The sequence below is a fragment of the Balaenoptera physalus genome (assembly GCF_965194825.1).
Source record: "Balaenoptera physalus genome assembly, chromosome: 3".
NCBI lineage: Eukaryota > Metazoa > Chordata > Mammalia > Artiodactyla > Balaenopteridae > Balaenoptera > Balaenoptera physalus.
The window spans coordinates 76,021,158-76,044,056 of record NC_138890.1 but is presented as its reverse complement, the minus strand read 5'-3'; the positions used below and the strand labels follow the sequence as shown (position 1 = coordinate 76,044,056).

Here is a 22,899-nt window from a genome sequence, read left to right as displayed (position 1 = left end):
TGAATTGCTGGAGGAATGCTTTGGTCAACAAGAACAGTTTCCACTGTGGGAGTTTAGTTCACTGTGAGTCTAACCCCAGGTTACACTTGCCCCTGTTTCATAGCTCTGCCAGTACCAGGTGGGAAAACACCAGCACCACACTGAAACCAGAACAGATCCCACCCTGTTCTTCTCTGGTCACTCTCAGCAGAATATCTTCAAGAAAAAATAAAGTTATAGGGCGCTCTCCTCACGGCCCAGGCCCAGGCTGTGACAGGGTGAGAGCGTTCTCTGTGACCCCCGCCCTGCACCACAGGCTGCGGCCCGCTACAGCCAGGTAACTTGCACCGTCAATGGGGGTCCTGGAAGGAAGCTTCCCTCCCAAGGCCCCATTCCCCGGTGTGGAGAGGAAAGCCTTCCCTGCATGGCAGGCTGCTGAGCCCAGTTTGCATTGCCTTGCCAGCTGTCAGTTCCAGCCCAGCCTTTTATTCACAAAAGTTTCAGGGAAATATGGTGCTGGTTCATTCCTAAATGAATGAGTTCTTGTGACTGCCTACTTTTGGCTTGAGTAGAATATTGCATTCTCATATTTAATTTAACGAAGTCCACATTTCAGAAGAACCAAAAAACTGCCGTATGGGGCTAAACCAGGGGTACGGCACCTCGTGAAGTGTCTCTAAAGGGAACCCTGAAGAGGTAGGGCGACGACATGGACTAAAAGATTGAATGCTACCCCAAGTGTCCCCCACGTCTTTCCTTAACCTTTTTTCCCTTTTTCATCTTTTTATTCACGTGCTTGGGAAAAGTGTTTCTGTTCCTTTCGGTGGAAAATGGTTGCTATCACCAATGTATATGCAGCAGGTCTTTACGGAGTAAGTTCTGTGTCAGCTCCTCTAACAGTATGAGAAGGGAAGGGAGTGGTCATGCCAGGCAGAGGGGATTGTGTTTGTGGTATCGTGGAATCTGGTCACTATCTGCGGGGATCAGAAAGGCCGTTTGGCTGGACGCAGTTAATCATCGGATGGAGTGGCAGAGGGGTATTTATCTTGTAAGCAGCTGAGCCCTCCTGGAGACATATTGTCTTCGGTTTGTCTCTCCTCATCTAGAGCCCTTCATTACTCACCTACAAACGCTGTCACCGAGCCCAGCAGCTATGATGATCGGCTTCCTCAGTACTCCTGACATAAATAAAAAGGAAACATCTTTTCAGTACTATATCTTCAAGATTTTTTATAAGAAGGAGAGAGAGACAGATAATGGAGTTGATTTTCTATTCTGAAATGTAAGAAATGTTGTGGTGCAGTAGTGTTCAAGAAGTTTCTTTTTGTTTAAAGTGAAACTTAATAAGCTTTTTTTTTTAATTTTTTTTTTATTTTTTTTTTTATTTTTTAACTTAATAAGCTTTTTACCTCCAAGTAATTAGCATTTTCTGGCTTTGTTCTTGTTTGAGAAATACCTCAAATAGTGTGGAGATGAGATATGTATTTATTCCCTTACAGATAATCATAAATTACTCTTCTCTCTCTCTCTCTCCCCTCCCCCAATACTGAATCAGTCTCATCAATAAATTAATATATTATAGTATTTCCCATTGAAGGAAATAGAACTCACCTTTGACCCCATGCTTCCCTCCCATGTTCACCCCCTTGCTCTCCTCTCAGTATAATTCCTGGGAAGAGGAGCCTCTGCCTTCCCGCTTCCCGCTCTTCTTTACCCAGTGTCTTTGACTTTGCAGTATCGCTCTGCACAGTCTGATCATGCCCCTTCTAGAAACACTTCGCTGACTCAGCTTACCATTTCACCGCCTCCTCACTGTTTGCCCTGCCTCTCTTCCCTGCCCCTCAGAGTTGGATGTCTCAGACCGTGGACTTTGTATTAGTTTTCTCCTGCAGCGTAACAGATTGCCACAAATTTAGCAGCTTTAACAACACAAATGTGTACCTCAGTGTTCCCGTGGGTCAGGAGTCAGGGCACAGGTTAGCTGGGTTCTCTGCTCAGGGTCTCATCGGGCTGAAGTCAGGTGTTGCCAAGACTGTGATCTCATCTGAGGCTTGGGGTCCTCTTCACGTTGTCATGTCCTCATCTGGGTAGAATTCAGTTCCTTGCAGTCGTAGGACTGAGGTCCATTGTTTTCTTGGTGACGGTTAGCCAGAGGTGGTTCTCCCCTCCTCGAGGCCACCCTCAGGTCCTAGCCATGTGGCTTTGTCATAACGCACAGCTCACTTCTTCAAAGCCAGCAGTCTGCCGGGACTGGGTTTCATAAAGTGGGACCTGATCAAGGGATTGCCTGTCTCATTGTGTAATGTAACCCAACCAAAGGAGTGACTATCTCACCACATTCACAGGTCCTATCCAGACCCAAGGGAAGGAATTTTATAGGCATGCGCACCACGAGGCAGCATCTTGAGAGCTTCTCAGGATTCTGCCCCTCACAGACCTTTTCCTCCATCTGTACCGAACTCCCAATGTCATGGCATCTAGTTCCGTGGCTCTCAGTACCACTTAGATATTCTCACTCCCAGTTTACAGACTCATATACAACTGCTTGCAAATTATCTCCACTTGGATGCCTGTTGGGCATCTCTGACTTGAAATCACCAAAACAGAACAATTGATTGCTTTGTGTCAGGATTATCTTTGATTGGATATAATAGAAACTTGACTAGGTCCCTTAAACAAGTGAGAGATTAATAATTCTCACATTGCAAGAAAACTAAAAGCAGGCAGTCCAAGTTGATGTATCGATTCTGTAATATCTATGTTCCAAGCTCCTTTTATCTTTCCGCTTCACCATCTTTACTTTAGCATGTGACTTTCATCCTCTGGTTACAACATAGCTGCTGTCCCTCCAGGCATTGTTTCCACATTTCTGGCAGAAAGAAGAGCCAGTTTCTCTTTTTGAGGAAAACAGAAGCCCTACCCAGTGGACTTAAACTACATTTCATTAACAACTCTGTCACATTATAAAGGAACCTGGGAAATCAAGATTTTTTGCTTAGCATATTGGCCCTCTGAATGACACTGGTGTTTTTTTGCTTGTTTTGTTTTGTTATATTTTACAAGAAGAAGGAGGGAGTGAATATTGGATAGGCAGCTTGCAGTGTCAGCCATATCCCCGCTGTGGTATTCGATTTCGCTGCAAGTGACGCTAGAACTAAAATAATGGTGACCTTAACAGTGAGATACACCTTTATTTCTCTCTCACATAAATATCTAAGGCCGGTGTGGCAGTTTCGTGGTCCTCAGGGACCCAGGCTTTCCTCTTGTGGTTTCCCTCTTCTCAACACAAGGCTTCCATCTCCTGGTGGAAGGTGACTGCTCCAGGTCTAGCCTTTACATGGGCAAGTCAGCCAGCCGGAAGGAGGAAAGGAAAGAAGGAACAGTCCTTCCCTTTAAGAACACTTCCTGAAAGTTGCATAGACATGTCTGTTTACTTGCTTTTTGTCCAGAATTCAGTCATACGGCCACACCTAGCTTCCAGGGAGATTGGGAGATGTGTTCTTTATTCTGGGCGGTCATGTACTTAGCTCAAAATCAGGAGTTCTGTTCTACAGAAGACAGGGACGGTGGATGTGGGGAGATAAATAGTGTCCTCTGCCACCTAGTCTAAACCTGGCATTCTACCACCTTTCAGTAAACAGGGCGCTGCCAGCTGAGGTCAAAGACCTAAAACAGTCAAAGCCTTGGAGTCATTCCGATCACCTCCACTTTCCACATACTCTGCAGCCTTCTGCTTCTCCCCACCTCCTCTGCCACGGCCGTAGTCCACGCCACCGTCCTCTTTTGCCTGGACTCCTGCAGGAGCTGCTGACCGGTCTCCTCCACCCGCTTACAGCCCATCTTGTTCATAGAATCTAGCATGAGCTCTTTAAAGTAAAAATTTTATCAGATCATTCCCTTGCTTAAGACATTCACTTTGCTTCCCATGTAAAATGATAGGCAGATTCCCTCTGCGGCCTGCAAGGCCCTACTGTGTGTCTGATGCTGCACCTTTCTGAACCGTCTCCTCCTTGCTGAGTTTGGAACGCCAGGCTCGGCCCTCCCTTTCCATTGCTGCCTCTGCTGCAGTGTCCCTTCTCCAGCTCCTAACCTGGCTCCCTCCCAGCATGATTCAGGTGGCTCCTGAGACATTCTCACCTCACACAGGCACCTCCCCAGCTGCCCCCCAGCGCACACCCCCGTCTGTTACTCTCTGCCCTCACCCTGTTTCATTAACATGTTTATTGTTTTTTTGTCCATTTCCCGGTATGCACTCCCCATGAAGGCAGGAGTGTTCCTAACACATAGGAGGAGCTTGGTGTCTTCTGTTCCATGACCTTCTTCAGGGGCTCTTTGTTTACCCTAGAACGTATTTTTTCTGATAGACAAAAGAATAATGTACTTTAACAAATCCTAAATGTATCCATCTTCTCCATACTGTCTGCTACATGGAATCCACCTTCTTCCTGGAGGTTTTGGTTTTAACCTAGACTGATCGTTCTCTAGGCCTGCTGTGCTCAGCTGCCCTCGGGTTTCCCTTCCCCATGCTGATGGGGTAGAGCTATGAGCCCTGATCCTATTTTTCCTCTTCCTTGGTTTAATTTCTCAGTTTTCCGGAACTACATGCTCAAATTTGGGTAAAAGAAGGCATGGGAGGTAAACTTTCTCTCACACTTAATTGATGATATTCTGGTTATAAAAATCCATGTCAAATTGGATCTTTGGAGCATTGATCTTCTAGCAACCACTGTTGCTGGTGACAAGTCAGTTGCCAATGCAGTTCTGCTTCCTTTGTTTGCCAACTAATGTTTTTCCCTCTGTCTTCTCTCTGTCCTTAATATTCTGAAATCTTAACAGATAAATGTCAGTAAATGTGGATCCTTTTTTATGCATTATGCTGGTACTCAGTAGGTCCTTAATCTGAAGACATATATTAGGTCCTATAAAAATTGCTTTTCTTTGAAAATGTCTTCTATTCTTTATGAAAGGCTTATTACTTTCATATTAAATCTCCTAGATTAATCCTATATGTGTTTTATCTTTTCACCTACCCTTTCTCTCATTTTGTTCATTCTACACTGTGAGAGACTTCCATCGTTTTATATTCTACCTCTTTTAACTTATTTCTCTGTCATGTTTTTTTAATTTCTGTAATCTCTTTCTTCTTCTCTGATGGTTTCTTTTTCATAGCAACCTGTTCTTGGTTTTTTTAAAAACCTGTTCTTGTTTTATAGAAGCGATATCTTCTCAAATCTCCCTGCAGATATTAAAGATCTCTTCTGTTATTTGATTTCTCTGTTTCCTTTGGGATTAGTTGTTCCATTTGTTTTTCTTGTCCTTTCTCTTTCACAGTGCTGGCTTTCCTATGAAAGTGATCTTTGATTGCCCATACAGTTATTCTGGGTATTTGTCACTGGTTCCTCTGCTTTGGGTACATAAGTCTGGTCCCTCTGTAGGGTGTGTCAACTTAAGGGCTTCATTATAGGGAATGAGGGTAGAGAGGCAGATATTAGGCTGGGGACCCCATGAAAACCAGAATGACTAGAATGGCAAATACCCTTCTTCAACCCAGACACTTCATTCAGTTTCTTTAGGAACACTGACCCTTTTTTACTGGGTGAGGGTGTGCGTGCTTAGGGATGACACCGGGCTGCTAGTCATCGCTGTGGTCTTTGGCACAGGCTAGGGCACAGACTGGTCCCTCTTCCCACTCCCTCCTCCTCTTATGCCCGTCCTGAGCACAGAGCCTCTCAGGCTGCTGAGAAGATTGATGTCCAGACCCTTTGTAGTCCCTTCCTAAGGAGGTCTGGGCTGGGGCTTCCTCTGCTCCAGTGTTTTCTTTAGATCGTGCTCCTGCTTTCCATCTTTTAGAAAGCTGTTAATCTCTTGCTTGGTGATTGCCCCTTCCTCCCTGCCCTGTTCTCTGTGTTATTCTGAGACCTATTCCCTTTGGCCTTTTTCTTTTTTTAATATCTACTAAGACTGAATTCAGGTATATGAAACAAGAAGTCCAAATACCAGTAACCTTAAAAAAAGAGGGAGGGGGGCTGTTTTTTTCCTCTCAAAAAGCAAGTCTGGAGGCGGGCAGTCTGGGGTGTTGTGGCAGCTCCAGGCGGTGTGCAGGCACCGACTCCTTTTTTCTGCTTGGTCATCTGGGCACCTGCCTTCCATCCTAAGAGTTGCCTCATGGTGGCAAATGGTCACAGCAACTCCAGCCATCATAGTTGCATTCTAGGCAGGAAGGGGTGAAAGGGGAGTAGTATAGAAGGTACCAGCTAGCTGAGTCTGTTCCACTTTAAAAGAGATTTTATGGAATGCTTTTCTCATTGACTTCTGATTACCTTTGGCCTCCACTCTCTTCAAGGGGGTGTGGGAAATTTAGCTTTTTAAGCTGAATTTAGCTGAATGCAGTATTGTTTCCAATAATTTAGGAGTTTGGTGAGGAAGACAAGGAGGATAGATTTGGGCTTGCAGCTAATACTTTCACAGTGTTCTGTTAGTGGTGCTTCAGGTGTGGAGGGAGAAGTCAATCATGGGCTCAGCCTAATGTCTTGAGCTACAAGTGCTCATCTTTGAAGTGCACAAAGACCCCTTTTTCATAGTGTGCAACAAATTTCAGCTTACAATGGTTAATGAAGATATGCTTATGTATGAGAACTTTTTTTATTAAAGTTTTAGATGCTGGGGTTTAGCTGTGTGCATTTTCTTAGAGGTCATTGTGCCATTTCTTTGCACGTGTAGTAAAGGAGCAGTCTCCTTTAAGTTTTCCAACTTTTTACTCAGAGCATTAAAAGTCTTTCCATTTTAGAGGCAGTGTGTTAGCTTCGTCTGTGTTGCCACTGTAACAAGTTAGCATAAACTTAGTGGCTTAAAACAACAGAAATTTATTATCTTATACCTCTCAAGGTCAGAAATCCAAATTGAGTTTCACTGGGCTAAAGTTAAGGTATCAATGGGCTGTAGGAGACAATTCATTCCTTTCCCTTTCCCGGCTTCCATAGGTCAGCGGGGCTCATGACCCTTCCTCCATCACCTAAGCCAGTCATGTAGCATCTTCCAGTCTCTCCCTGACCCTGGTCCTCGTGCCTCCCTCCCGATAAATCAGGATCCTTACGGTTACATTGAGCCCACCTGGATAATCTAGGGTAATCTCTCCGTTGTAAGACACTTAATTTAATCAGATATATAAAGTATTTGGCCCTGTAAGGTAATATTCACAGATTTAGGATGCGGATGTGGTAGGATGCACCTATGACAGGCAGCTCTAACTCAACGTCCGATAGAATTTTCCTTTATCTATATAGTCCCTTAAGACTGCTGCCCAGAAAGGCTTAACTGAGAACATGAACAAAATTTAGACCTAATGCTTAGGAATTTTGGAAGGATCAGTCTTTTCTTTTTAGAACTTTTTTTAAGAGAACTTTTTTTAATAGAACTCTTAAGAAACTCTCCATATGATGTGGTCTAGTTCATATGGCATTTCCAGGGATGATGGATATAAACAATTGCATTCTGTTTTCCTTTTTTATGTGAAAAATATGTGGAAAGACTTTTCATCAGAAAAGTACTTCTTCCAACTAAAATTTTGTTGTATTAATTGATTTTGGAAATTATAAACTTCTATACTTCCTTTGTAATTCATTTACTGAACTCTTAATTCTTCAGGAAAAATAATTCCCATCTGAAATGCCAGATGACGTATAACAATAACAACAACTACCAAAACACAGAACTCTTGTCCTGAAACCTGAACATTTAGGACAGCTAAAGAAAGAATCTTTGATGAAATTTCAGTGTATATATATTTTCCTCTATCTTTTTATTGGAGATAGCAGTGGTTCACTTCCTTTTATTGGCTTTTCCCTCAAATAATGTCGTTATAATTAAAAGAGATTTTCTATGTTTTTTTCTGTCTTTATAGCTTAAGAAATGTATTAAAACTCCAGAAATCCCTTCCAAACATGTTCGGAACTGGGTTCCAAAAGTCTTGGAACAACGACGACAAGGTTTGGAAACATATTTACAGGTAAGATGTGTTTAGATCCTCAATTAGTGTATTGTAGCTTAAAGAATCATATATCTCAATATTTTTTTCTCAGAACTTATGGGTGAGATACGGAATATATCAAGCAACCAAACATTCTGAGTGACAAGAAAGTTTAAAATTATAAATATGTTGTTGGTTGGTTCTTTTAGCTTTAGTTAAGTTCTATTTAAAATTGGTTATATGGATTCAGGAAGTGAAAAATTAGTATAAAAGTAAAAACCGATGCAGAGGGGTCTGTTTGTTTTTTTCTTCAGCCCGACAAATTACTTTCTGTTTTTTGTTTTCCCCTCCAAGATTTGCTGCTTCTTCGTAGCATTCCCAGCCTTTAGGTGTTGAGTGTTGGGGAGATAATGAGAGAAACTGCATTTTCAGTGGGCCTGGCTGGTACACCTATGGAATCAAATTGAGAACAAGTATATAAAAATTACTTCTGTTGAAGTGCCAACTTCTTTGAAAATTAAAATGTATGTTTTTAAAAGAATGCAGAGGATGCTCTTTTCTGTAGCTAAGAGGAGCAAACAGAACTACCTAAGTAAGATAAGACAAAGCAGTCTCTCTGCCAAGTGACAGAAAAAGCAAAAGGAAAGCGTGAGGTGGTGTCAGCTTCTCTGAGTTTTAAAACAAAAAGGGCTAGTGGCCTCAGGTGAATATTCAGTGTAGTCATCAGTAATCCAAAGAGCACTGCGTGAGGCAAGTGCTGAGAGAAGGGTTGGGGGGCTGTGGAAGCCTTGTGTTCACCAGGACACCTGAGTCCACTTGAGGGGCTGACGCATGAGACTGACTGAGGTGAGCGTGGCCAGGAGGGAAGGGGTGGGGAATCTTGGCTCTCAAAAAATGAAGAGCTGGACATCACCTCGGAGTTCTGAGTTTACGGCGATGATCTATCCAAGACATGTTGCGTCAAAGAAGTTGGCAGCCATGACTGTGTTCATCCATTGCTATCTTCATCACCCCCTTCAGCGTTAACCCTTGGTGGATTTTATTTGGGCGGGCAACTGTGGACTGTGTGAAGCCATATGCTATGTCCCCTACAGAGCTTTTCTGGTTGGCTGTGCCTGAATGACTAGTAACTAGAAGCTGAGGAGAGGCTATCGCCACAGGCTTGTACTTAGCAATCAGTTCACAGGACTGTCTCCCAGTAGAAAGATGCCAAGAGTCCATCCCTGGTCTCCTGCAGTTTTCTTGGTCTTTACAGTGTTCAAATAGGAAAGCTGACATGTGGAGGCCCTCTGAACCACAGAGGAGGGCTCTCTTCACTGCCTTTGTTCTTCTGCTTTGGGGTGTGGTGGATGGATCCTTCACTGCCTCTCCCTGGCAGTGAGAGATTAAAGGAAGTGGAGACCACAAATGACAGGGAACTGTGTGGCCATGTGCCTTGAGACTCTGTACATGGAGCTATGAGACTTCCAGAGCCTCGGGCTACACTGCAGAGCAAAACCAAACCAAAAGACGAGACATTAGATGTTGTATGCAAAGGGTAAAAATGCATGTTCTCTATAATTAAATGAAATAGGTAAACAATGCATTCTAATTTGTAAGTCAGATTTTCCACAGATATTATATATCTTCAAGCTTTAGTTCTGAAGAAAGCTTTGCTCTTTTTCCTGCCATTGTATTTGACACATGACTCCCATTACTACTCAGTGTAAACATTTTAAGTTGTTTGTACTTTGGATATAAATATATGGGTAAAATCATCTGGCATAGAGAGGAGTTTACAGTGACACTCAAATTGAGCTTAGAATTTTCTATTCTCAGAAACAGAGCTTGAAAGATGTGGTTGAAGGACTGAGAGGGCTTGTTTGGTCTTGTGCATTTAATATTCAGTTTGTTGTCAGTTAAGTCCTGAAGGAGTTCAAGGGCACTTTTTCTCTTCCCCCTCTTCCCCCTCTTCCCCCTGACTCTATTTGCATGCCCTGGGAGCCGAATGGAAGTTACAAAGATGAGTGTGGATGCTTGATCGACCCCCAGTGAAATGAAAACCCTGGCTTAGGTGTCATTTCTTGATAGCGTTTGGTGTTTAAGTCTCTTTGGAAGTAAGACAGTTATCACTGTTCCTTCTACTCACCTTTGTAACTCCAGTTAGAATCCCACTCACCCTCAGCACCAGTCTGAACCCCTGAGTTTAAGTGCCACTAGCACTTCTCAGCAGGCACTATCGTGCAGCGAATCCGTCTCAGCTTGAGGTACGTAGGCTGGCCCTGTTCAGGCCCGTAAACCTAAGAAAGTATTAATACCCTCAAGCCATAGCATCTTAAGCTCACAGGGAACTTAGACCTTATCTAGTCCCGCTTGTTTCCTGCCCTTCAATTAAGTTCATGATCATCCCTCTGGTCTCAGTTTACCACCCATAAAACAGGCAGATTAGCTCTTGGAAAGGCCAGAGAAAACTCTTCCTTTTGTTCAAGAAGCAACTAGTACACTCTAGACCATGGATGGATTCAACACACATTTCCTAAGTTACCCCACACCGCTCTTTTATTTTAGAGATGGAGAAACTGAAGTCCGGTGGAATTAAGAAACTTGCCTCACTTCCTAAGTATATTAGTTAAAGAGATGGGACTGGAATTTTGGTTTCTTAACTCCTAGTATAGGCTCTTTTTGTTATGCATTGTAGATTTTCTAAATCAGGAGAAAACTTTCAGCCTTGAGGTAGAGTTTTTCTTAAGGATATAATAATAAAAGTAAAGGAAAATATAATCATAAACCATCACAATTTAATCGGCTATCCCCAACTTCCTTGATCAATAGATTTTTTTTAAAATCTTTGATTTGAATATTTAGAATCCTATGAAAATTGTGAGTATGCATCTGTTTTCTGTGTTAAGTCATCTGCATAGAAACAAAAATCTTAAGAATAAATTAATTTGGTTTTCCCAAACTGATGTGACCATCAGACATGGTTTATATAATAGCTTTATCTCCTGGTTTGAAGTGACTTTCCACCTTCCCGAGACCCCACTGAAACAAAAGTATAAAAACTTAAAAATGAGGGACTTCCCTGGTGGTGCAGTGGTTAAGGATCCACCTGCCAATGCAGGGGACACGGGTTCGAGCCCTGGTCCGGGAAGATCCCACATGCCACGGAGCAACTAAGCCCGTGCGTCACAACTACTGAACCCACGTGCCGCAACTACTGAAGCCCGCGTGCCTAGAGCCCGTGCTCCGCAACAAGAGAAGCCACCGCAATGAGAAGCCGGCACACCGCAACGAAGAGTAGCCCCCGCTCTCCGCAACTAGAGAAAGCCCGCACGCAGCAACAAAGACCCAACGCAGCCAAAAATAAATAAATAAAATAAATAAATTTATTTAAAAAAAAGAAGTCATTAAAAAAAAAAAAAAACACTTAAAAAGGAATAAACCCCAACAGTTAGGTGGTGGATGGGCAAGGAAAAGAGGGCATCATCAAAGGAAGAAAACAGTTTAACAGTTTCCTGGAAGATGGAATGTTCTGGGAGCATGTGAATAGATGCAACAAAGCAAAAAGCAGGGCCCAAGCTCAGCCATGAGAGCTGCGGTGGGTGCAGGAGATGGCCTGCCCACAGCTGTGCTGGAGAGGGAGCTTCTGGACCTAGAGCTGCCAGGTGAGGCCGAGGCTGAGGTGAGCAGTGAAACTGAACACATGTGGGTCATTCAAGGTGTACACATGGGACGGGTGGTCAGGCCACTTATTCTGATATTTATGACCACGCCAAAAAATTCGTAAGACTATTTTTTTGAAAATGAAACAATACAACAAAATAGTAAACAGAATGGCTGAGAAAGCTAAAGCTTCTAATGTGGATATTAGGGCCCCCAAGTTGACAACCCCCTCCCCATCCCCTTACCTCAAGGAAAAGCCCACCATGTCTTTCCCACACTCAGAAGGAAGCCTGTGGCGAGCACTCCTACTGACCTACGAGCAGAGGAAACCCACCGAAGCTGCTTTCTGCAGTGAGATCTGCAATGCCTGGGATCACCAGGCACTGCAGAAAAAGACCAAGATGAACGAAAGCACTGACTCTTCAGGAGGGAGATAATTCAGAACACAACATATATCTTAAAAATTGACTTAATATATCTAGAGAGCTTCTCAAAGGTATTACATCCAAAAGATGACACTAGGATACTATGTAAAAGGAACAATCGGAGAGCACATGAGAATTCTTAGAATTACTTGTTTTCTCCAATTGAAAACATTCAGGAGTTGCTCTCTCTAGTTGGGAAACTGTTCCATAGAGTACAGAGACAAAAGCTGCAACAGAAGACAAGAGACACAGAGGACCAATTCAAGTCTAATGTCCTCTCTCATTCTGGAGGCCCAGAGAGAAAGAAGAGGGGAAAATACAAAAGTAGGGAAGAGAGTAATCAAAAGAAAAAACATTTGAAAATTTCCCCAAACTGGAGGATATGGGACTTTACACAGACAAGGTTCCATAAGGACAGAGCACAACGATTGAAGAAACCCTCTAATGCCAGACATAACCTGGCAACATTTCAGTACATCAGAGATGAAGCCCACAATCTTACAGAAAGAAAAAACAAATGGTCAGCAAGGTTGAGGTTTAGCTGTGGCTTCATTTATTTATTTGAGGCCGGTTTAATGGTCAGGTCCCTTGCCATTCTTCAGTAGTAGCTTTAAATTGCAAGCTCGTATAATTTTTAGACAAAGATTTTTCACGGAAATTTTGTGTACGTCACTTGTGCTGTTTGTTGAAATAATGTGAAATTTATCTTTCTGAGAAAGGGACCCACATCTTAGGTCACTTAGGAAAAACAGTTATGTTTTCATCCTTTTCATAAGGAGTGAAAAATAATTAAATGTACAGTGAGTTTTGGGAGCTGAACAGAAATAGCTCATAGCAACTCATGACTAAAGATAATGGAAGCTAATATTAATCCCTAAAAAAAAGTTCATTCAACGAAAACATTGCCACAGCTGGGGTTAAGCTGTTTTGTTAGACAGTAGATGCAGAGTGCTGTCTTCAGAAGACCCTATTGACCTGACTAGCCTGCCCCTCATTCGTTATTTAAATTATACTATGCAGTATAATGTTCCGTTTGGTCAGAAGTCTGCGCAGGATTAAACAGTATTGTATTTTTAACTTCTCCAGTAGTGCATGAAACATCTGTTAAAATTGACCTTGTGTGCTTGCAATATGTGTATCCTTGAATTCTTGAGTACAATGAACTGTATAAAATCAAATGAAGTTTTTAAAGCAAATCTCTTACATCTTAACTTGGCTGCTTACTCTATAAGGAGAAAGGTATATTAAAAATTCCCACATGTTTTTATGATAACTGATATAGTTGGGCTTAGTTCAAGCCTCCATCTGTTTTTTTTTTAAATAGATCCTTATTGGAGTATAATTGCTTTGCAATACAGTGTTAGTTTCTACTGTACAACAAAGTGAATCAGCCATATGCATACACATCCCCACATTCCCTCCCTCGTGCGTCTCCCTCCCACCCACCCACCCTATCCCACCCCTCTAGGTCATTGCAAAGCACCGAGCTGATCTCCCTGTGCTATGCAGCTGCTGCCCACTAGCTATCTGTTTTATATTTGGTAGTGTATATATGTCCATGCCACTCTCTCACTTCGTCCCAGCTTACCCTTCCCCCTCCCCGTGTCCTCAAGTCCATTCTCTATATCTAAGTCTTTATTCCTGCCCTGCCACTAGGTTCATCAGTACCACTTTTTTTTTTAAAGATTCCATATACATGCATTAGCATATGGTATTTGTTTTTCTCTTTCTGACTTACTTCATCCTGTATGACAGACTCTAGGTCCATCCACGTCACGACAAATAACTCAATTTTGTTTATTTTTATGGCTGAGTAATATTCCATTGTATGTATGTGCCACATCTTCTTTATCCATTCATCTGTCAATGAACACTTAGGTTGCTTCCATGTCCTGACTATTGTAAATAGTGCTGCAATGAACATTGTGGTGCATGTCTCTTTTTGAATTATGGTTTTCTCCTGGTATATGCCCAGTAGTGGGATTGCTGGGTCATATGGTAGTTCTATTTTTAGTTTTTAAGGAGCCTCCATACTGTTTTCCACAGTGGTTGTATCAATTTACATTCCCACCAACAGTGCAGGAGGGTTCCCTTTTCACCACACCCTTTCCAGCATTTATTGTTTCTAGATTTTTTGATGATGGCCATTCTGACCAGTGTGAGGTAATACCTCATTGTAGTTTTGACTTGCATTTCTCTAATAATCAGTGATGTTGAGCATCTTTTCATGTGCCTCTTGGCCATCTGTATGTCTTCTTTGGTGAAATGTCCATTTAGGTCTTCCACCCATTTTTTTTTTTCATACACACACACTGTATTTTAGTTTTACAAGAAATAAATAGACTGACACCAAGCATTGTACATGGATGACCACAACAAAAGCAACAATGATTGCAATTACCAAACATGAAACACACTCATACTATGTCATAATATTGACATTCAGTCCAGTAATCCTCCACTGTAACAGCTCCTTTACTTTGCAGTGAAAATTGATTTGTATATTCTTTGCCTCTGAGTCCTTGTGGGATTTTTTTTTTTTAATTCAGACAGAAAGTCACAAAAATTATACTCATCCTCATCAGTTCACTCAGTCCCATGTAATTAATTTTTTTTTTCATCTTGATCTTTTGTTAGCACTTTTATGAGTTCATCAGTTTTTCATTAGAGTTCTGAAAATGCTTATTCATTCAGTTCAGCAGTATAGTCAGTTACCAGAAACCTGTACTTGTCAGAGTCTTTTCCATGAATTTCTTGAAGATGAAACCCTTTTGTACGAATATATTTGCAAAAGCATCAGAATACACCCAGAACTGTCTGTAAATGACAAAAGACTTAAAAATGACCACAGTTAAAGATTTGATGAAAGTTCATAATAATGCAGTTGACAAGAAAATTAGTTATTTCTGAGATATACATTTTAAAGTAATAACTAGGATTATGACTTATAACATTATACCAGAGCATATAAGATTTTTAGAAATTTCATGTAATGTCTGAAACATTTATATTAACGTATTTCCATACAAATAACCCAATGAAAGTTTAGTATTGTTTTGTTTCTTTGTTTTTTTTATACTGCAGGTTCTTATTAGGCATCAGTTTTATACACATCAGTGTATACATGTCAATCCCAATCGCCCAATTCAGCACACCACCATCCCCACCCCACTGCAGTTTTCCCCCCTTGGTGTCCATATGTCCGTTCTCTACATCTGTGTCTCAACTTCTGCCCTGCAAACCGGCTCATCTGTACCATTTTTCTAGGTTCCACATACATGCATTAATATATGATATTTGTTTTTCTCTTTCTGACTTACTTCACTCTGTATGACAGTCTCTAGATCCATCCACGTCTCAACAAATGACTCAGTTTCATTCCTTTTTAGGGCTGAGTAATATTCCATTGTATATATGTACCACAACTTCTTTATCCATTCGTCTGTTGAAGGGCATTTAGGTTGCTTCCATGACCTGGCTATTGTAAATAGTGCTGCAATGAACATTCGGGTGCATGTGTCTTTTTGAATTACGGTTTTCTCTGGGTATATGCCCAGTAGTGGGATTGCTGGGTCATATGGTAATTCTGTTTTTAGTTTTTTAAGGAACCTCCATATTGTTCTCCATAGTGGCTGTATCAATTTACATTCCCACCAACAGTGCAAGAGGGTTCCCTTTTCTCCACACCCTTTCCAGCATTTGTTGTTTGTAGATTTTCTGATGATGCCCATTCTAACTGGTGTGAGGTGATACCTCATTGTAGTTTTGATTTGCATTTGTCTAATAATTAGTGATGTTGAGCATCTTTTCATGTGCTTCGTGGCCGTCTGTATGTCTTCTTTGGAGAAATGTCTATTTAGGTCTTCTGCCCATTTTTGGATTGGGGTGTTTGTTTCTTTAATATTGGGCTGAATGAGCTGTTTATATATTTTGGAGATTAATCCTTTGTCCGTTGATTCGTTTGCAAATATTTTCTCCCATTCTGAGGGTTGTCTTTTGGTCTTGTTTATGGTTTCCTTTACTGTGCAAAAGCTTTGAAGTTTCATTAGGTCCCATTTGTTTATTTTTGTTTTTATTTCCATTACTCTAAGAGGTGGATCAAAAAAGATCTTGCTGTGATTTATGTCAAAGAGTGTTCTTCCTATGTTTTCCTCTAAGAATTTTATAGTGTCCAGTCTTACATTTAGGTCTCTAATCCATTTTGAGTTTATTTTTGTGTAGGGTGTTAGGGAGTATTCTAATTTCATTCTTTTACATGTAGCTGTCCAGTTTTCCCAACACCACTTATTGAAGAGACTGTCTTTTCTCCATTGTATATCTTTGCCTCCTTTGTCATAGATTAGTTGACCATAGGTGCGTGGGTTTATCTCTGGGCTTTCTATCTTGTTCCATTGATCTATATTTCTGTTTTTGTGCCAGTACCATATTGTCTTGATTACTGTAGCTTTGTAGTATAGTCTGAAATCAGGGAGTCTGATTCCTCCAGCTCCATTTTTTTCCGTCAAGACTGCTTTGGCTATTCGGGGTCTTTTGTGTCTCCATACAAATTTTAAGATGATTTGTTCTAGCTCCGTAAAAAATGCCATTGGTAATTTGATAGGGATTGCATTGAATCTGTAGATTGCTTTGGGTAGTATAGTCATTTTCACAATGTTGATTCTTCCAATCCAAGAACATGGCATATCTCTCTATCTGTTGGTATCATCTTTAATTTCTTTCATCAGTGTCTTATAGTTTTCTGCATACAGGTCTTTTTTCTCCCTAGGTAGGTTTATTCCTAGGTATTTTATTCTTTTTGTTGCAATGGTAAATGGGAGTGTTTCCATAATTTCTCTTTCAGATTTTTCATCATTAGTGTCTAGGAATGCAAGAGATTTCTGTGTATTAATTTTGTATCCTGCAACTTTACCATATTCATTAATTAGCTCTAGCAGTTTTCTGGTGGCAGTTTTAGGATTCTCTATGTATAGTATCATGTCATCCACAAACAGTGACAGTTTTACTTCTTCTTTTCCAATTTGTATTCCTTTTATTTCTTTTTCTTCTCTGATTGATGTGGCTAGGACTTCCAGAACTATGTTGAATAATAGTGGTGAGAGTGGACATCCTTGTCTCGTTCCTGATCTTAGAGGAAATGCTTTCAGTTTTTCACCATTGAGAATGATGTTTGCTGTGGGTTTGTCATATATGGCCTTTATTATGTTGAGGTAGGTTCCCTCTATGCCCACTTTCTGGAGAGTTTTTATCATAAATGGGTGTTGAATTTTGTCAAAAGCTTTTTCTGCATCTATTGAGATGGTCATATGGTTTTTCTTCTTCAATTTGTTAATATGGTGTGTCACATTGATTGATTTGCGTATATTGAAGAATCCTTGCATCCCTGGGATAAATCCCACTTGATCGTGGTATATGATCCTTTTAATATGTTGTTGGATTCTGTTTGCTAGTATTTTGTTGAGGATTTTTGCATCTATATTCATCAGTGATATTGGTCTGTAATTTTCTTTTTTTGTAGTGTCTTTGTCCGGTTTTGGTATCAGGGTGATGGTGGCCTCATAGAATGAGTTTGGGAGTGTTCCTTCCTCTGCAATTTTTTGGAAGAGTTTGAGAAGGATAGGTGTTAGCTCTTCTCTAAATGTTTGATAGAATTCACCTGTGAAGCCATCTGGTCCTGGACTTTTGTTTGTTGGAAGATTTTTAATCACAGTTTCAAATTCATTACTTGTGATTGGTCTGTTCATATTTTCTGTTTCTTCCCGGTTCAGTCTTGGAAGGTTATACCTTTCTAAGAATTTGTCCATTTCTTCCAGGTTGTCCATTTTATTGGCATAAACTTGCTTGTAGTAGTCTCTTAGGATGCTTTGTATTTCTGCGGTGTCTGTTGTAACTTCTCCTTTTTCATTTCTGATTTTATTGATTTGAGTCCTCTCCCTCTTTTTCTTGATGAGTCTGGCTAATGGTTTATCAATTTTGTTTATCTTCTCAAAGAACCAGCTTTTAGTTTTATTGATCTTTGCTATTGTTTTCTTTGTTTCTATTTCATTTATTTCTGCTCTGATCTTTATGATTTCTTTCCTTCTGCTAACTTGGGGTTTTGTTTGTTCTTTCTCTAGTTTCTTTAAGTGTAAGGTTAGATTGTTTACTTGAGGTTTTTCTTGTTTCTTTAGGTAGGCATGTATAGCTATAAACTTCCCACTTAGAACTGCTTTTGCTGCATCCCATAGGTTTTGGGTTGTCGTGTTTTCATTGTCATTTGTCTCTAGGTATTTTTTGATTTCCTCTTTGATTTCTTCAGTGATCTCTTGGTTATTTAGTAACGTATTGTTTAGCCTCCATGTGTTTGTCTTTTTTACGTTTTTTTCCCTGTAATTCATTTCTAATCTCATAGCATTGTGGTCAGAAAAGATGCATGATATGATTTCAATTTTCTTAAATTTACTGAGGCTTGATTTGTGACCCAAGATGTGATCTATCCTGGAGAATGTTCCGTGCGCACTTGAGAAGAACGTGTAATCTGCTGTTTTTGGATGGAATGTCCTATAAATATCAATTAAATCTGTCTGGTCTATTGTGTCATTTAAAGCTTCTGTTTCCTTATTTATTTTCATTTTGAATGATCTGTCCATTGGTGTAAGTGAGGTGTTAAAGTCCCCCACTATTATTGTGTTACTGTCAATTTCCTCTTTTATAGCTGTTAGCAGTTGCCTTATGTATTGAGGTGCTCCTATGTTGGGTGCATATATATTTTTAATTGTTATATCTTCTTCTTGGATTGATCCCTTGATCATTATGTAGTGTCCTTCCTTGTCTCTTGTATCATTCTTTATTTTAAAGTCTATTTTATCTGATATGAGTATAGCTACTCCAGCTTTCTTTTGATTTCCATTTGCATGGAGTATCTTTTTCCATCCCCTCACTTTCAGTCTGTATGTGTCCCTAGGTCTAAAGTGGGTCTCTTGTAGACAGCATATATATATGGGTCTTGTTTTTGTATCCATTCAGCCAGTCTGTGTCTTTTGGTTGGGGCATTTAATCCATTTACATTCAAGGTTCTTATTGATATATATGTCCTATTACCATTTTCTTAAATGTTTTGGGTTTGTTTTTGTGGGTCTTTTTCTTCTCTTGTGTTTCCTGCCTAGGGAAGTTTCTTTAGCATTTGTTGTAAAACTGGTTCGGTGGTGCTGAGTTCTCTTAGCTTTTGCTTGTCTGAAAAGCCTTTGATTTCTCTGTCGAATCTGAATGAGATCCTTGCTGGGTAGAGTAATCTTGGCTGTAGGTTTTTCCCTTTTATCACTTTAAGTATATCCTGCCACTCCCTTCTGGCCTGCAGAGTTTCTGCTGAAAAAATCAGCTGATAACATTATGGGGATTCCTTTGTATGTTATTTTTTGTTTTTCCCTTGCTGCTTTTAATATTTTTCTTTGAATTTAATTTTTATTAGTTTGGTTAATATGTGTCTGGTGTGTTTTTCCTAGGGTTTACCCTGTATGGACTCTCTGTGCTTCCTGGACTTGGGTGACTATTTCCTTTCCCATGTTAGGGAAGTTTTCAACTATAATCTATTTAAATATTTTTTCAGACCCTTTCTTTTTCTCTTCTTCTTCTGGGACCCCTATAATTCGAATGTTGGTGCATTTAGTGTTATCCCAGAAGTCTCTGAGATTGTCTTCAATTCTTTTCATTCCTTTTTCTTTATTCTGCTCCTCAGCAGGTATTTCCACCATTTTGTCTTCCAGCTCACTTATTCGTTCTTCTGCCTCAGTTATTCTGTTCTTGATTCCTTTAGTGTATTTTTCATTTCATTTACTGTGTTGTCCATCACTGTTTGTTTGTTTTTTAGTTCTTCTAGATCTTTGTTAAACATTTCTTGTATTTTCTCAATCCATGCCTCCATTCTATTTCTGAGATTCTGGATCATCTTTACTCTCATTACTCTGAATTCTTTTTCAAGTAGATCACCTATTTCCTGTTCATTTATTTGGTCTTGTAGATTTTTACCTTGCTCCTTCATCTGTGACATATTTTTTTGCCGTATTTTTTTTTTTTTTTTCGTCATGAGTGGGATTGTGTTCCTGTCTTACTGGTTGTCTGGCCTGAGGCTTCCAACACTGGAGTTTGTAGGCTCTTGGGTAGAGCTGGGTCTTGGTGCCGAGATGAGGACCTCCAGGAGACCTCACTCTGATAGATATTCCCTGGGGTCTGAGGTTCTCTGTTAGTCCAGTGGTTCAGACTCAGAGCTCCCACTTGAGGAGCTTCGACCCTACCCCCAGCTCCTGACCAAGTTCCCGCAAGCCACTTGGGGCCTAAGCAGGGACAGGGTTTGGGTGGGCGTGCAGAGCCTATGCTTAGGACCCCCAGGGCTGGAAAAGGCCCTGGGGCATGTGGGGGTGGGGCTTAGGCTCAAAGGAACAGAAGGGGCCCAGGCATGCCTCCCGCCTCTGGTCTCAGAGGGTGGGAGACCCCACCTGGGAGCCCAGCAGGCTTCCTGGGCTCAAGTGGGCAGGTCAGACACCCTCCACTCCTCTCCTGCTCCTCAGTCCTGGAGGGCCCCTCCCACCTGCCTATCTGCTTTTACCCCAGCCTCCTTCCTATGCCCCCAGGACCAACATGGCCCGGATAGGGCCTCTGAGGGAATAGGACCCAGCCCGAGAGCCGGGCAGACTTCCCTGGCTGATCGGGCAGGGGATACGCTGGGTGCGCTTCCGCCTGATCCAAGCCCCCAAGAGTCCCTCCAGGCATGGGAACCCCTTCTGCCTCTCAGCCACCCCTCAGGGGCGCTGGTCCTGTCTGGCCTCCACTTCTCCTCCCCCCTCAGTCCCCCCACATCCTACCGTTTCACTTGGGGGTTCCTCCTGTCTCCTTGGGCATTGAGGTCCCCCACCAGTGTCCTGCAGGTGCCCTAGTTGTGGGGAGATGCGAACTCTGAGTCTTTGCACACTGCCATCTTGACTCCTTCCTCTCCATGCTTTTTTATTAGTCCCTTTTTTTCTAAATTTTTTCTTTCCTTGCCTGCTTTTGGAATGATGGCAGATTTTTTTCCCTTTTTCTCTTTCCATTTTCCCCCCTGTTAGTATGTATCTGTTCTTTTAGTGGTTACCTATTATCTTTAGTTTCCTCCTGAACATTACAAGGACCTTAGAATGTTTTAAGTCTGATCACCCTGGATGTAGGATTCTGGGTTGACAGTTCAATTTTTTTTCAGCACTTGGAAAATATTGTGACATTTCATTTTGGCTCCTGTGGTTTCTGATAAAAAAATCCACTGTCATATTAATTGTTTTTCCTCTATATGTAAGATGTTATTTTAAACTGGCTGTTTTCATAGTCTTTGTGCCTAGCTCAACCTCTGGCATGTTGAAGGCAGGGTATTTTGTTTATTTTGTTTACTGAAACAGTATTATTGTTCAAATACTGTCCATGCATTTAAACAGCTCTGGGCACAGAATAGGTACTCCATAAATGTTAGTTAAAGGAAGGAAGAAATATAGAAAGATTTTGTGCTTGAAAAATAAAAATAAAATGGCAGTTTTCAAGATTTTATCTTTGTCATTGGTTTTCAGAAGTTTAATTATGATGTGTCTTCGTTTGCATTTCTTTTAAGTTTTTCCTGTTTGGAGTTCTCCCAACTTCTTGAATCAGTAGGTTTATCTCTTTTGCTACATTTGGAAGTTTTTAGCCATTATTTCTTTGGGTATTTTTTCAACCCCTTTCTCTTTCTCCTTTCCTTCCAGGACTCCAATAACGGAAATGTTAGATTTTTTATTATAGTTGCACAAGGGCCTAAGGCCTTTTTTATTTATTTTTACTGTTTCTCTCCATTGGTCAGATTAGATAATTTCTGTTTTTCTATCTTCCAGTTCACTGATTCTTTCTTTCCTCTGTTCCTTCCATTCTGGCATTGAACCCTTTTACTGAGCCTTTTCTTTATGCTACTGTATTTTTCAGTTCTAAAATCCTTATTTGATTCTTCTTTATAGCTTTTATTTTTTTGCTGAGACTTTATATTTCTTTTTTTTTTTTGGCCACACCATGCAGCTTGTGGGATCTCAGTCCCCTGACCAGGGATTGAACCGCCATGGCAGTGAAAGTGCCAAATCCTAACCACTAGACCACCAGGGAACTGAGACTTTTTATTTCTTTGTTGAATTTTTCTATTTTTTCCTTTTGTTTCAAATATGTTTATGATTACTCATTGAAACATTTTTATCATGGCTGCCTTAAAACCATTATCAGATAATTTTAACGTATCTCTGTCATCTCAGTATTGGCATGATTGACTTTTTCATTCAGTTTGAGATCTTCCAGATTTTTGATATGATGAATGATTCTGATTGAATTCTAGACATTTTTGTATTATGTTATGAGACTCTGGATCTTATTTAAACCTTCTGTTTTAGCTGGCTTTCTCTGACACTGCTCAGTCAAGGCAGGGGATTCCACCTTGTTTCAACCACGTGAAGATGGAAGACCAGGTTCCCTACCTAACATCACTGACAGCTGGGTTGGGAGGAGTGCTACTCATCACTGCTGTAAGGATGGGAGTTCCAGCTCCCCACATGGTGGGGGCACATTACTGGCAGGTGGGGATGAAAGTCCTGGCTGCTTTCGTGGCTTTCTCTGACACCACACCAGTGCTGGATTCTTCATTACCAGCCTCAGAAGGGTTGAAGTCTAGGCTTCCCACAGGACTTTGCTGGCATGAGTAGAGGTGGGCCACAGTTTCTCCTGTGGTGTTTGGCTGGAATAGAGTGGTTTAGGGTCAGAGAGTTTTCTGTCTTGCTAGGCTATCTCTTTTATGGTCCTTTTGCTAAAGGAAACAGGATTTTATTGGGACCTTATTTGTCTGCATATGTTGGTATTTCCTGGTTGCTAGCTTTTGCTTCT

General features: G+C 41.0%; 1 protein-coding gene and 1 long non-coding RNA gene across 10 annotated transcripts in view; one reads left to right on the top strand and one right to left on the bottom strand.

Annotated features, from left to right (window-relative positions):
• Window positions 1-22,899, bottom strand: part of LOC309658894 — a 202,582-nt gene that overhangs the window by 83,925 nt on the left and 95,758 nt on the right. The window lies entirely within an intron of this gene.
• Window positions 1-22,899, top strand: part of SNX24 (sorting nexin 24) — a 172,987-nt gene that overhangs the window by 88,946 nt on the left and 61,142 nt on the right. For all 9 annotated transcript variants that reach the window (XM_082457929.1, XM_082457927.1, XM_082457924.1 and 6 more), the window contains one exon: window positions 7,880-7,984. In XM_082457929.1, the coding sequence (XP_082314055.1) occupies window positions 7,880-7,984 (105 nt within the window). The remainder of the gene's footprint in view (window positions 1-7,879; window positions 7,985-22,899) is intronic.